A 15,585-nucleotide genomic window follows, 5' to 3' on the forward strand; every position below is an offset into this window, starting at 1 on the left:
TTAATCTGCACACCATGTATGGGGTTTTTCCCATTTGAAGGCATGGCTAATTTGAATGACAGGTGGGCACTCACTGACAATAGGCCTCAAAACGCTGTTTCAGAAACAGATGATCTCCACTCTGTCCATTCATACTGCATTGTATTGTACTGTGTTTAGATCAAATCATATACTGCATTGTGGTGCAGCTCATGTTTTTTACTGTATCACACACTATTTTGACTTTCATTGCATCACATTCACTCAGATTGTATCAAGTCACGTAAAAGCTAAATTTTGCATCATATTCTTTTGTACAACATCTCTTAGCAAACTGGTATTCTGTTAGATCTTCCTCTGTGATACCATGCTAGAATATAATATCATATCAACCAGTGGCGTTTTCTCCCGGAGGCCAAGGGAAGCCATGCTTCCTCACTTTTTTCAGACTGTAGCTGTGTTTTAATGAAAATACTCCTTTATAACAGTTTCGATAATTCTTCCGTGTTTCGTCACTGTCATCTCTTCCTTATTTCTCTCCTCCACTTATTGAGCATTTTACGATGTGTAAAACAGCGCCCTCCTAAATGTTATGCTGTGAATAAGTGGTGAAAATATGATACTGCACACTGTTGCCTGCAAGGAAGCCAAGCAGAGTTGGCATCCCTTCGTGAAAAAAAAAGAATGATTAACCAATCAGATGAGGCTGCGGTCATGACACTGCTCACCAGTGATTGGCCAAGACCGTGTCAAGGGAAGCCACCCTGTCTTTGGCCTCAAACCAATCAAATGACAGAATCATCATCATCATCAAGCCACTGAATGAAATCAGTGAGATTAGCACATTAGCAGTGTGCATGAAGCGGCCGGTTGTGCGTTTGAGCAGGCGGTTGAGTAAATAAATAAGACATTTAAGCTAAGTCAAGAGGATAATGTACGCGTGTGAATGAGTGAGTGAGGGTGGGAGAGTGAAAGGGCGTGTGTCGGTGTTCAAAGTAAGTAAAATGAGCGCTCTCTGGGCGGTCTAACAGGTCATTCCATTACATGAAAAAGCGATATACAAGCTGCAACAAAGTCTTTTATGAACCCCACTCCCTAAAAATCATACAGATTAGAGGCTTTGTCTCACTTGGCTTCCTCAAAAAAAATTTCCATTCCACGCCACTGATATCAACCCATTCCTTATTGTTTTGTACTGTCTCAGACCATTTCACATCATGTCATATTGTATTGTACTGTGCATTGTGCTGCCTCATTGTTCTTTATTGAACCATTCTCTATCTTGTGTATGGTTTTGTGGTACACCACATCACTGATGTTGAACAGGCTCATGTCTTTTTTTCAAATCTCATTGAATTGGTTTGTATTGTATCAGACTGTATCATATTGAACTGCACCTTTTCATATTCTACAGTATCATTGAATTGATTGTATAATACTGTGTTGCTGCATCATTTCAGGTTAACTGGTGTTGGCTGGTAATAAACAATACTGAATAGTAACTGATTCTCCCGCCTTAAAGACATAGAGGAGTCCTTCAAATATTTTGCCTTGTCTTGAAATTTATAATTTTAAAGTTAAAAATTAGTAAAGATTATATTCACATTAAAGAGGCTGCAACTACAGATTTTTTTTTCTCTGGACCCTTTATCAATCTGATCACAGCTACCCTCAAAAACTTTTTTTATGTCCCTTTTTGGCATCTGTGGATAATGCGGTCTGTCTAGTCTCTCTGCTGATCTTTGTCTATGACAAATAAGGTTCTAATGACAAAAAACGAAATCTTCCTCGTTTCAACAGACAAACAAGTCACACGGTGAAAACCAGCAAAGAAAATGTAAACTTGCTTGGTGCCGCCCTGTTGGCTATGGCTGCCTTTTGCATCGGCTCTCTTTTCTTTGTCCGTTTCTTGTAATTTTTTTGTCTCTTTTTCGTAATCTTTGTATTTGGATTGGATCATTACTTTGTGAGGCTCATTTGTTGATCATGAACAACAAACTGGTTTTGTCTTCAGTGATATTTTTACTACTTTTTCTCTTGTGTTTGTCTGGAGATCCTACATGTAACCATGTCTGCATTGTTTACATGTGAACTCAGCTGTTAGCAGCCTGTAGCATGTCAGTGCTAACTGGTGTAAGGCCTGATGTCTTCCCACAAGGTGAGGAGAAGGAGGTGAGGACGACGTGCTGGTTCTCAGGTGTGAGCTCAGAAGTGACGTCATCAACCTGTCCTTCCATCCATTGTTATTGGGAACGTAAGATCTATCTCCAATAAGATGGACAAGCTAGCCGTGCTAACCCAGCAACAGATGGAATACCAGAGGGCAGAGTAGCATCATGCTATTTGCAGACATAGCTAACGTAGCTAACATCAGACACCAACACCACGTTGGAAGAGCTTCACCTGCTGTGAGCATACAGGATCCAGGAGACAGAGATGGAGTATGACTGAAGAAGCTCAGTTCTGGACCCTGTGTAGGTGGAGGCTGGCTGAACTGGAGAATGATGGACAAGCTGTCAGCATCTATTTTCTTATGGACCTTTTTGCACTTTCTATACACTTTTACTTTTGTTTTCTTGATTGCTGCTTTGACTTCAATTTCGTTGTACTTGTTACAATGACAAAGTTCTATTCTATTCTAAATAATTGTTGTCTAGCTGTTCACTGTTAAATGTCCTTCATTACCCTGTTAATATTTATTTTACCACATAGATATTATCAATGTTCATAATAAGAGAAGCTAGGGCTGAAAACTACACGGTTTGTTGTGGTGTTATAATCATGTAATTATCAAACTATGAATATCTTATGACCGTCAGTAATTCTCTTTATGTCACATTAACTACATTGATGACACACTCTTTGAGCATCATTTCAGAGGTGATACATCACAGTCACAGCATCATATACAGGATGCTTTAGATATGATCCACAGCCACAGTATCCTCTGCGCTGTCTTTGCCCTGACTGTTGGGTCTTTCTATCAGAGGCTGAGTGATGCTGGTCGGGCTGTCACGGGTGACCTGCCCTGGTCAATAGGAGAGGAAATGTGGCCGCGTCAGCAGGTCTGGCAGAGGGGATGTGATGTGAACCCTCTGACAGAGACTGGAGCAGAGCCATGTTGATGCTATATTCAGACACAGCGCAGGGCGTAGGTGGTTTTTCGTCTGCTGCTTGATGAATCCCACACACTAATCCGGAGTTTTTAAGACCTGAGTCTAAAGGCATCATGTCTGTCAGGAGGCACCTTGCTCAAATAAGCCCTGTTTGAGCATACGCTGTAATGATTATGACGTCTTTGCAAGTGAAGGAAATGAAGATAAGTGGCATGAAATGATTTAATCCTTAAGATGAATTAATTTTTAATGTGATCTGTGACATGCCTAAATAAAAACAAAATGAATGACGTAAACATTGGATTTTATACAATCAACGGGTGTAATAGTTAAAGTGCCTGCTAAAACATTAAGTGATTCTACTTCTGCTACATGGTGATTAAATATCTCAATTCACAAAGATCCCTAACAGAGAGGCCTACAGTATGCAGCCTGCAGGTCTGTCCCTGCATCTTAATTAAGGTCAGCCTGGGAGGGAGGCTCTCTTAAAAACAAGCTTACTGCCATTCTGCTGCTTTGTGGGAACCAGGCTATTGACCCGCACATGAGTGTCAGAGAGCACAAAGCAGAGAGTGAGACGCTCACAAAAAACCCAAAGCTCCTTCTTCTTCCTCCTTTCCACAGCCCCAGACGACAAAAAGACAAGGGGGCATTTATTCCCGGCCTCTGTACCCCCTCCAGACACTGCAACCAATGAGGCTTTTTCATGACATCAGTGTGCTCACATCCTGTAGTCCACATCCAGAGCCATTGACTCGGTTTGGGAGAGAACAATCTGCTCTGCTGAAAGACCTGCAGACTCTGAAAGCAGCTTTGTGTTCAGCGTGGATCTGACCAGCGAGACATTTTCTACACCGCTTACATAAACTCAGTTAAATCTCTGGAGTTTGAGGCTGATTGAACAAACAGAATCTTGTCCCGGGCCTGATTAAAAACCGTTTGAACGCTCTTACTGTGTGCATGTGATCAATGACTGAAGATCTTAAGCTAATTCAATCGAAGTTTCCAAACATTACTTTCAGATAAATCTTTCAACTTTTGTTAACAAAAACCCTCAAAGAAAACCTCATTGGGAAAATCAGGAATAAACAACAAGAATCTGAAGAGACTGCTCAGGTTAGTCACCTGACAGACATCAAGTTCCCAACAAAGGTTGAAGAAAACTTTTGAAGTTTATAATTTGGAGGAAGGAAACATTTTCCCAGAAAAGCTCAGATTTTTTATGTTTAATGAAATTATGTTTTAACTTTGTTAAGTTTAATTATTTGTGTCAGTTTCTCATGAAACTACCAATGTCATATTTTTACATTTAATGATTACATCCTCATATCACAGATCACACATTGCTGTGTTTCTGACTAATCATGACGATGCAAACTCCTGTAATCATGTCCTTTCAAATCAAAGATCTTCACAGTCAATCCTTTAATCAATCCATCTGGGAAGATATGATTCATACTTTTTTTTCTATTATGTGGCAAAAGTTTGTAAAAGTAAATATGATTTCTAAAAAAGAAGCAACATCCGAGGAAGACATGCACGGATAAAACATTTGCAGTCAATATTAGCCTCTATCTTTAAATAGAGGAGTGATTTATGACTTATGTAACACCGTCTCTGAAAGAAGGATTAGAATATTTACTGATGGATGAGCCATGATAGCGTCTAAAAAAGTGACATGCTAAATTATCTCAGACGTCACTCAGACAAACTAGCTCAGTGCGTGCTGTGATGGATAAACAGGAACCATTCCATGATAGGGATAGCTTGGTCTCCATCTATTTATTTATCAGTTCAGATGAATATTTTAGTGCTTTTTGCCTGTACCAGAAACAGAAAGCACAGCTGGATAAACAGAAGAAATGTGGGGAAACATGCTCCAAACCATGTTAAACACTGGATCCTTCTCCAACATCTGAGCCAACCCAGCACCCCTTGTTGTTTTGGTGCCATGTAGCCATTTACCAGGATGCTAAGAGCTCGCTGCAGCGCCAGCTTTTCTCCCTGGCTTTAAAATCCCTCTTTAGAAACCAACGGGTGACATCATCAAGACTGTGCCCATGTTTTCAACAGCTTACGGTTATAAGGCAAAAGGGTCCTAGTTACAGCTCCTGCACTTTGTATTGAAAACACTATGTTGTTAATCTATACTGTCACTTGTTTGGGTACCTTTTACATTTGAAACAATATGGTACCGATGCCAGGTACCTGGCAACTGGTATCAGTTCTCAATGGTACCATTTTTTGGTACTTTTGTGTTTGTTTATGAGGTAATAAATATTAGTTTGTTCAAAAATAAAATCCAAAGTTATTTGAATTTAAGATATTTATTTCTCAGTGTATATATGTGGAATGCTGTGTTCAGGTTCAGCATGGAAAATTGCCTACTCCATCAAAGTCAAGCATGGGTTTGGGTACCGAAACATGGTACCAATTGATTTTTTGTGAATTGGTACTACAGATGGAACTTGGTTGGTACCTATAAGACCTATAAACCTATCCAGATCAGTCAAATGTGGCATGCTAATTCTTGGAACAGACATCCACTGACCACTGTAGCAGAGCCAACGCTCACAGGTGCTGACAATTGACACCTGGGGGTACCAGAAGCTCAAAACAAGAGTCAACAGCAACATGTTTGTTTGGCATTGGCAGAGGAGATTTAGCAAATTTTTCATGGATGTAACCCGCATACTCAGTAGGGATCGGTACCGAATTAGGTACTTTTTTAGGTACAGATCAATTTATGTCAAAAGTACCGGGTACCGATTTGTGTAGAGTCAAAAGGTACCATGTTTAGGTACCTAAACGCATCCTTGTGACTGTGAGGGAGTGGGAGAGTAGGTGATTTTCCACGCTGGACATGAACACAGCATTTCAAGGTTATATATTGAAGAATTGTATTTGATAAATTGTAAATATATGTATATTTTATTATTAAAAAAATTGATATTTTTTACCACATAGACACAAAAAAAGGACCAAAAATTGGTACCGTTGAGTACAGGTACCGATTGCCAGGTACTGGGCATCGGTACCGTATCGTTTCAAATGTGAAAGGTACCCAACTCTAATACTCAGCTCTGCTGCTCACCCCAAAAATGCATGTTCCTTACAAATGTGGCTCCATTTAAAAGACAAATTAACAGAATTTTCAGTGGGAAATATAACTTAAGAAGCATTGCTCCAACAAAGAAATAATCCACGAAACACAGTCCTTTATTTTTTGACCTCTGAGGTTTGCTGGAGATTCACCACATGTAATTACGCTGCAGCCATTAAAGCCTGCCCCTCTGGTGTCATATTGACCCTTTAAACCCTAAGGTCATTTAACTGGGGGACTTTGTGGTCACTCTGCAACCAAAGGTATAAAACAAAACATGTTTAAATTAAGTCAAACTGCATGTCAGTTTAACCAGGAGAAACTCAGCTACAAACAAAGTCAGGCCATGCTTAAACCAAACTTCCCATTCGTCTGTGTAACACCTTAGTTATTACTCTGAGCCAGTGACATAAATACCAAAACTGACACCTCTGAACAAATTTCCCAAGTGTTCCCTTTATTACACCAGAAGGATCCAAACAGACCTTGTGGATTAAAAGATACACTCTTTTAAATTGGGTGTGTCATTTTTCCAGCAGAGACCCTAAAAAAAGGGCCAGGTCTTTAAGCGTTAACCAACTACTGGTGATGAATTTCTACATCCTTTTCCTCCTGAGACCATAAAACGGTGAATTCAAACAGAACCAAGACTGAAAAATACCATAATAAACCATTTAAACACGACTTACATAGAAAACTGGATTAATAGAAAAGCAAATAGGCTGTACGTGTTCAGAAATCTAATTTACAGATGAAATCAAACAGGACGTCTCCAAGGACGTTTGGTGATACCAACACCGTAAATATCTTCTCTGTGGATTACAAAGCCTCTGATCTAAATTTACTCTGCTGCAGGAGAGTCTGCTTACAACATAATACTCATTGTCCACTGCTGCCGGGACAAATGATGGAAATCTGTACAGAGGCAGTGACACAAAGCTAACTGTAGGTGTCAACAAAAAGAGAGTGACATTCATGCTGTTTAGTCCTCAAGGGAGGATCCTGAAAACAGAGAAACTCCTGTGAGGTTTGATGAAATTAAGCATCGAGTAGGCCAGGATCCACATCCCGAAATGCAACAAATCTCACGGTTAAAATATGACAGGCCAAAAAAAGCAGCCCGGCTTGTTGTCTAGTCACCCGTGACATGAGGAAGGAGGGGGAAGCAGGCTAAATTAGGCCAAACGGTAAATATTTCAGGAAGCCTCATCCATTATAGATGAACGGCTTTACCTTGCTTAGCAGACTACATATCGAGTGTCTTTCCAGTCGCTGCTCGACTAGAGTCCTCACTCTGCACCGAATAACCCGAGGAATGTGGAACACTCTCATCTCCACACTCACACAAACATACAACTCACGCTCCTTCACACATGTCCAGCAAAGTTTAAGATACAAGCCCAAATGGACATCTCACAAACCAGGTTCATGTGAAAACATTCAATCACTCTAACACTGAGCTGACAGGATCTTCATTAAGCAGCCATTGTTATGTGTGGCTAAATCCAGCGACATACACAAACAGCCGGCTCGGCTCTGATTGAATCGAAGGTCAAACACACAGAAGATTATGTCACCTATAGGATGAAAGAGATTTCCTGAGCAGAAGATTTCATTTATAACACCCCTCTGCTGCAGACTCCATGAAGTGATTTACAGGATCTACCCTGTAATGAGACCATCTTTCATTTCTTATTCAGAATAATAAAATCTTCACAGCATCTTAATGACCTGCTCATTCTGACTTAATTCTCTGCTCATCCCGTGTCATGATTTAGGTCTTTCATCTCACAGGAGATTTGCAGAGTCACTCCTGCAGTGCAGGGAGGTTGGAGAGTCAAGGGCAGCAGCAGAAACGCCTGAATTACCTCTCCTTTATATATAGTTTTTATATCACAGGGATATGCACAAAAAACATATGGAAAAGACTTGTTACAATAGGTTAAATGGAAGAAAAGAAAAGTTTTATGAGCAGGATCTGAGAGTGTGTCAACAAATTATGTCCAAACAAGCTCTCAGCCAACCTCAAATTAGCTTGAGTAAACATGTTAGCAAACAATCTGAACCAGGGTTGGCCAACCTGCGGCTCCCGAGCGACATGTGGCTTTTTAGCTCTTTGATCCATTCATTATTGTTATGAGTAGTGGTGTGGCAATCAATCTGAAATATTGATATATTGATGCCAACTTTGGGATCAGTATCGATCAATACTTGGGTAATGGGGTTGATACTTAAGTTTCAGTTTCTTTTCCCGACATTGCACATGTGGTTATAGCTTTCTAGATAGATAGATAAATGAAACTTTGTCTCTTCTGCAGTAAAAACAGAAACTTGTCTTAGACACGGCTCCAAGTAACAATTGAAACACGCTTACAAACGAAATAAATGTCGCTTCAGAATTTGGAAGTGTATTCATTTTCATCTTATGTCCTTTCGTTTATGTGTGATGTGGCTCTTTGTAGTACCACAGTAGTTTTTGTGGCTCTTGGTCTCTGACTGGTTGGCCACCCGTGATCTAAACAGAAATGTTAGGATACACTCACCCTACATTAGGTTATATTCCACAATGCTCAGTTCATGATAAGTAACATAGTATAAGTAACACAGTTGATGTTTGAGCTTTAGGGAAGATACTGTCTCATAAAACTGTTATCTCTGAAGATCTCATTTTGCTCTTTCCTGCCTGGGTTACATTATCTAATAATCAGATAACAAAAGCCCTTTATTTCATTCGGATGCAAAAAGTACTTGAACAATTCCGCTGCTGTTCCCAAAGAAACATCAATATTCATTTTCTTTCTCATTGATTTGACTGAGTTTTGACTGACTCACAAGGTGCGCTTGCATCCCTGAATCTAAAAACAGGAAGTTACTTCAGAAAAACTGTAAGATGTGAGCCAGTAGGACAGGAGTGACAGGAAAGAGGAGTAAATGATAAACACAATGTGGGAAAATAAAGTAGGAGGCTTCTGATATTTGGAATTATCTGAGAAAACATGAGAAAACTGCCACAGCGTTTTTTGTTGCTTAATTTCTTTTTACATGAGCTTTAAGCATCCTTTCTTTTTATTTTTTCTCACATATAAAAATGGCAGACAGCAGCAGTGATAGTGAAGTAGTCCTAGGATTGCACAATGAGAACAAAAGCAATGTGCTTTAACTTTAATGTGATGATGATTTGTGCGTAAAAGCTTTAACTGACCATTTCTACGTCTATCTGCCAGTCCTTATGTTTTACGCAACACCTGTTTGAAACATGTCGTTCCTATCACAAATAAAAAGTTAAAGAATTTTTTTACCACTTTAATTACCATAAATTTATCTGAAGGTTGCAAACAGCTTCATATTGGTGTAGAAGATGCTCTTCCAACATCCTCAGTGCAACAGGTGAAATGTGCTCTGGATGTACTCTGGATTAAGATTTGTAGGATGGGTTTGTTGTGAATACTCTTCATGTGGTAAACATGACTTAGGATTTGTTGTTGTCCAGTCAAAGCTTAGATTCATCCCTTCTAGTTGAAGAATAAATCCCTCCTCATGGATGCATCGTACAGAGTGACTGAAAAAAAACATAAGAAGAGGTCTCAGGGCCCACTGAGGGTGGGATAGTTTGATTACTTACTGGTTGTGTTTCCCGTCATTTGAATGATGCATTTGCTCTCTTTTCCAATCTCCCTTGAATTGAAGGGGCGGACGCGCACCGCCACCTTCACAGAGGCCCCTGCCATGGTGCTGTCTTCCTAGCACCTCGGGGTGCCTTCTTTGGGTCTGTGGAGAGGAGCATAGAGTGAATCCTGAGTAATCACATTCACCAAGATAAACCAGTTGGTATGCAAATGACATAACAGAGGCCTTGTACAATCATCACACATTATACCCAGAATACCCCGTATAGCTGGAATAAAACATTTTCTTCTCATGGAACCATTTTAAGAGGTTAACAGTGGTTCGATACTTACTGTGATATGTTTGGAGGAGATGTACACTTTATCTATGAAGCATAAATCCATCACAATCATTTCATGAGAAGAGGTACAAAATGTTTTATTCCAACTTTAAAGGCAAAAGTGTGCACTGTTCTTTTCAATTTTGAAAAACATCTAAAAAAATGCAAATCTAAGCAAAAAAAGGTTTGACTGATAAAAAGAGAATCAAATCTGTGACATCTGTTTATCACAAAAATATTTCACTTTTTATCATAAACAAGTCTTATGGAGCAGTTCTTTAAAGTAAAACTATTTTATCAGAAGTTAGACAAAAAATTGTAGCAATGATTGAAGGGGATTATTGAAGCGCTTCATTTTCAGCTAAAATATCATTTATTGGGTGACTTATATATTCAGTACATTTCTATAGAAAAATTATCCAGTTCCACTCCAGCGGGACATGTCAGATTTCATTTTGTGTATTATGCATGACATTGGCCAAATATTCCATGTAAACCACTCAGGGGAAAGTCTAAACTTTGTTATTGTCTTTGGTTTGTCGGTTGTTGATCTCATGGTTTGATTTCCTTGTGTTTCTGTCTTGTGTAGGCTTTTTGTCACGTTTAGTCTCAGTGTTTCAGTGTTGTGAGTTGTTTCTGTCTTTGTTATTCCTATCAGCTTAGGCCATGTCCACATGCAGCTGGGTCTCTGGAAAACCACACTTTTTTTTGTACGTTCAGGCCTGTCATCCTCATGAAAACGCAGCTTAATGTCACTGATAATATTTTCTGAAAACAAAATAAGAAGATTTAGTTAAACTCTGGATTCATGGTTTCATGTTGGTTTCAAGCTGGGAAACAGAGTTTTTGGTTCCCAAACGTCACAACTGATTGACAAGGTTCATTCTGATTGGATGGCACAGGTTTTACATCTGAAAAACTCTGAGAAAATGGGTTTGGCATGCTTCGAGCCACACTTATTGGTGGATTTGCCTGGTGTGTGTGGACCAAAGAATGAATGATTGAGGTGGGTTGGTTTTTGAAAATACCAAGCTACATGTGTTCAAGACCTAAGTTATTCTTGTCGTGTGCTTTCCCTCATGTCCTCTTCATTTTGTTTTTCCTCCTGGCTTTGTGTTCCCCTCCTGTTTGACTGCCTCTCATGTGTTTCACCTGTGTCTTGTTTCCGACCTGTGTTGATTGCTCCTCTGTCGATATAGCCTCTGTGTTTCCATGGTTCTTTGTCAGTTCATCGTCCTGTGTTGCTGTCACTTGTTGCATGTTGTGCGTTCTTCAGTCTCCTGGTGAGAAGTTTTTCTAGAGGTTTTTGGTTTAGAGGTTCTGGGTTTTTGCTTGATTTCTTTAGTCTTATCTGGGCTTTGAGTTTAGTTGAAATAAAACATTTCTTGAGTTCTATCTGGATCTGGGTCCTCCACCTTTAGTATTTCCTCCTGCAATCCATTACAAATTTATCACTAACGCTGTAGAGCAACATATGAAAATAAGCCATGCACCAATTGATCGGCTGGCCTTAATTTATGGGGATTGGTGATTGGCCCATCCTTACATATGATACTGATCTTATATCTCCTCCAGGAAGGTTTGACAGCCATCCATTGTTGATTTTTGCTCTGAGACCAAAAACTCAGGACACTTTATTGGTTGTTTAAGTTAAAACATAAAGATTTTATTGTTTTACAGGTATTGTTCAATGATTTTCAATTAGAGCTGAAACGATTCCTCGAATGATTCGAGGTACTCGATTACAAAAATTACTCAAGTAATTTTCTCCACCTCGAGGAATCGATTTTAAAAAAAGATCAAAGAGTGGTATTTCAAATAGAGCTGAGGCCATATTAAGAGAGTTTTCAGACCCCTCAAGCTACCTCTTATACTAAATAGCAACTAGCAACAAATCTAGCTTCTTTTCTGGAGTTTGGAGACTAATGGGTCATTCTACGAAACGGGTGCCATTTGGGTCCACAACATTTGATGAGATGTACAAGGCACAAAAAAATGTGTCAAAGTGTGTTTACAAATTTTGGAGCTACCAAAGCAAGTGCTCTTACTGACATGTTGTATCAGAAAATTTTATTTCTTAAAGAAAAAAATAATAATTTGAACAATAACTGCTCTTTAACTAAACAAAAACGTATTTTATCCGATTACTCGATTACTCGATTAATCGATGGGATTTTCGGGAGAATATTCGAATACTAAAATATTCGATAGCTGCAGCCCTATTTTCAATAAAATAAGATTGGAACATTGAAGGCATATGCGGTCAGTTATAAAAAATAAATCGATATCAGCAGGTCAGGCTTTTTAAAAATCCGTGATCGGGCAGAAAATTGTGATCGGTGCAGCCCTAAGGAAAATGTCTGTGGTTAAAACACTCTATGTTGGTGGCAGAGCATGGCTAAAATTGGCAGAGCTAGCACCAGCCTTTAGCCAGACAGACATCTTTTATCCCTGTTTAATCAACCAAAATACCTCTGAACTATTCAAGATGACTTCTGTCAGAGCAGCAGAGCATTATAACAAGTTGTTACTATTTACAGGAGCCTCAGCCTGGTGGCAGGTGTCCGGTAACAGTGCATTGTGGGTATTTCAGGCCTTCAGTGATAAAATATTGAGAGCAGATTGTGACGATATGTGACTGTTTTGTGGTTTAGCAAAGTAAAAAGCCACATCCCTTGCCTGTACACGTTTTCCTGTCCTACAAACGATTCTCCAACCTGCTTATTTGGTTAAGGTTACAAAGCTATTTTCTACACTTGGGTTACAACTTTGCAGGGCCGAACGTTACACCTTATGGTTGAGGAAATCAGCACAATGGGGCTGGGTCGGGCTCCCCGGCTGCAACATGAAAAGACCATGCATGGTCAGCTCCAGCCAGCAGAGAGGGACGGATAATGAAGCCGGCAGTGACAAAAGAAGTGCAGCAGCAGCAGCAGCTAAATGTCAGACTGTTTCCCTGGATGACAAAGGCACTGAAACCGGCCACAAATCCTGAGTCTGGCTCCATTTAGCAGCTCATCATACTGTCTCCTGAAAGACCACATATGAACATTAAATCACTGTGTGTGTGTGTGTTCAGTGTGTGTGTGTTCAGTGTGTGGTGGCATTGTGGGTGCATCAGGACCAAGTGTGACTCATCGTAAATGGAGATCAAATTACATCCATTTAATGCCTTTATCAATAAGCCTTAACAGTGAGCAAGAGGATACAATTAGCTTTCTCTGCAGCCCAGGGTTAACTGTGAACATCATCAAAATCAAAATATAAAGCATATCAAAACTATATGTAGCATTTATTCTGACTTTGTAAGCAATTAGGGATAATGTCTGCATCAATACTTGGAGTATTTTCCTATAGTGAGTGACTCAGATGCTTGTCATCCTAATTGATTGTTGTAAATTTGCTGTGTCACCCCACTTCCTGGAACAACCGCTGAAGCTGACACCTGCAGAGATTCATCGTGAAATGTGAGAAAGCAATGTCACTTTAAAAGAAAAACTGGATTCTGTTGCTTTCAGCACAACGCTCCTGAAGACTGAGGTCTGATCAGGACAGAAAGGGACAAAACTCAACCTCTAATCCACCCTTGTTTTGATATTTGGGGAAGAGAGAATCCCCTGCCCGTAACATCAGTATATACAGATCTAAATAATAATGGAGAATATGTAATAACTTTTTCCACTATCCACATCAATATCCATAATCTTCAGACCAATCAGCTGATGAGGGGGCTCAGCTGGGCGGTCACCATCTTCCCAGTGACAAAGGCTAATGTCATTTACCCTGCCTGTCTGTGTATGAGCATGACGACAATTTCATACAATTTAACCCAGGGGACAGTCTATTAAATGCTTTAATTTGTTAGTTATTAACATGACAGCGAAACCATGAAGGGCAGAACAGCAGGTTCTTAATTAAATAGGCTAAAATTAACAATAAATAGCGTTAATAGTAAAGAAATTATGAATTTGAGCGGTTATTATGTAACATTTCTTCAATTAGCAGGTGTATCGGTGTGTTTCGTGTTCACCTTACGCCCAATGAGAGGCGTTTTTCTTCCTGTCGCCCACCTCACTCCATTAAATGTTGTTTTTTCGACAGTAAAAGCTTAAAAATACCCTGACAGTACATGTAGAGTGTAAAGGAAAAGCTTAAAAGTCCCTGTCTGTACAGGAGCGTCTTTCCCACACTGACAGCCTCTTCAATGGCCGCACCCTATGCCCATCTCTTCCCTGGAGATTTAACACTAAGTAAATAAAGACCGCCTCATTAAAACTGCATCAACCGGCGGTGACAGTGGAAAAAGAAGGACAAACAGAGGAAAACCTACCTCTTCAAGGCCAGAAACCTCCTCCTCCTGAGCGGAAACCGTGTTTGTCGGGCTTGTCTTGGTTTCAGTATCCTCCACCTCCTCTGGTCTCCTCCAGGTCTGGCTCTGCCCCCAGCTAACAGCTTTTCCTCTCCATGAAAACGGGACGAGCAGAGGACGACCGTGTCCGCACCGCACCGACCCTCCCTCCCTGTTCGTCCCCGCTTTGAGTCAACAGTGGCCGGTCGGTTGTTTCAGGATGCTCGGCCGCTTCCTCTCACTCCAAACGCGGTCAAAATGGCTCTGTTGTCTCCCTGTCTCTGGTAAGGAGGATGCTCGAGCTCCACTGAGCCGGTGACATCATCACCGAGGGAGGTAACAGCATCAATGCAGTAGTGGGAAGAGCCAGAGAGAAAGGGGAGAGGAGGGGGAGGCAGGGTTAAGACAAGATTAGTATTCCTCTTAAAACACCTCAAGAAAAACCTCCAGAGCTTAAAGTTGAACCAAACAAAATATTTCACAAAGATGTAAGGATTCTCTTCAGCCATGTTTACTAGCTGGCTTGTTTTGTATGCTATAACAGGAAAAAGGGGGGATTTGTCATGAATAGGGTTTAGTAGGTCAATCCAGGGACATCAAGCTGAGAGGAGACAGCATAGACAAAGCAGCCGGCCTGTCCTCTGTGAAAAAATGCCTGTTCAAAGGGGGACACTGTAAACATCCCAGAGCAGAGTCTGGCCCCAGAACTAGGGTTAGACAGAGTTAAAGTGAGGACGAAATGTAATCATATTCATTGTTCTGAGGACTGTGGGTTGTCTGCATTGCAGCAGGTTTAACACTTTGATTTTCTGCAGCAGATACAAAAGCTTATACTGTAATCTTCCTCTGCATTAAGGCATTTTTCACAGCAGGAGCATTGAATCTTTGAGGCTGAAAACAACACTATTTGCACTAATGTTTACAATTACTGGGTCCAGGAACATCAGTGTGACGAACATTAGCTAAAGAGGTTTAACTGTTTGTTTTTTCTGCTGCAGTGGGTCAAAATGACCTCTGTGGAATGATGTCAAAGTTTTAATTTGTCATCTATAAACCCCAATAATAATGAGCAGTAAAACAGTCAAGAAGTCAG

The 15,585-nt window shown here is 40.2% G+C and overlaps 1 protein-coding gene across 16 annotated transcripts in view; it reads right to left on the bottom strand.

Moving 5' to 3' along the window:
* kif1aa (kinesin family member 1Aa) overlaps window positions 1-14,809 on the bottom strand; it is a 76,317-nt gene extending 61,508 nt beyond the window's left edge. For 14 of the 16 annotated variants that reach the window (XM_074668059.1, XM_074668057.1, XM_074668050.1 and 11 more), the window contains exons 1-2: window positions 14,475-14,809; window positions 9,821-9,966 (exon numbers count right to left, since the gene is read on the bottom strand). In XM_074668059.1, the coding sequence (XP_074524160.1) occupies window positions 9,821-9,926 (106 nt within the window). In that variant the 5' untranslated portion in view covers window positions 9,927-9,966; window positions 14,475-14,809. The remainder of the gene's footprint in view (window positions 1-9,820; window positions 9,967-14,474) is intronic. The other 2 variants (XM_074668058.1, XM_074668060.1) reach the window with 1 other exon arrangement.
* Window positions 14,810-15,585: the final 776 nt, after the last annotated feature.

Source organism: Halichoeres trimaculatus, unplaced genomic scaffold (genome assembly GCF_033239565.1).
Source record: "Halichoeres trimaculatus isolate MK-OKI-2021-1 unplaced genomic scaffold, fHalTri1.1 fHalTri1_scaffold_4, whole genome shotgun sequence".
Lineage (NCBI taxonomy): Eukaryota > Metazoa > Chordata > Actinopteri > Labriformes > Labridae > Halichoeres > Halichoeres trimaculatus.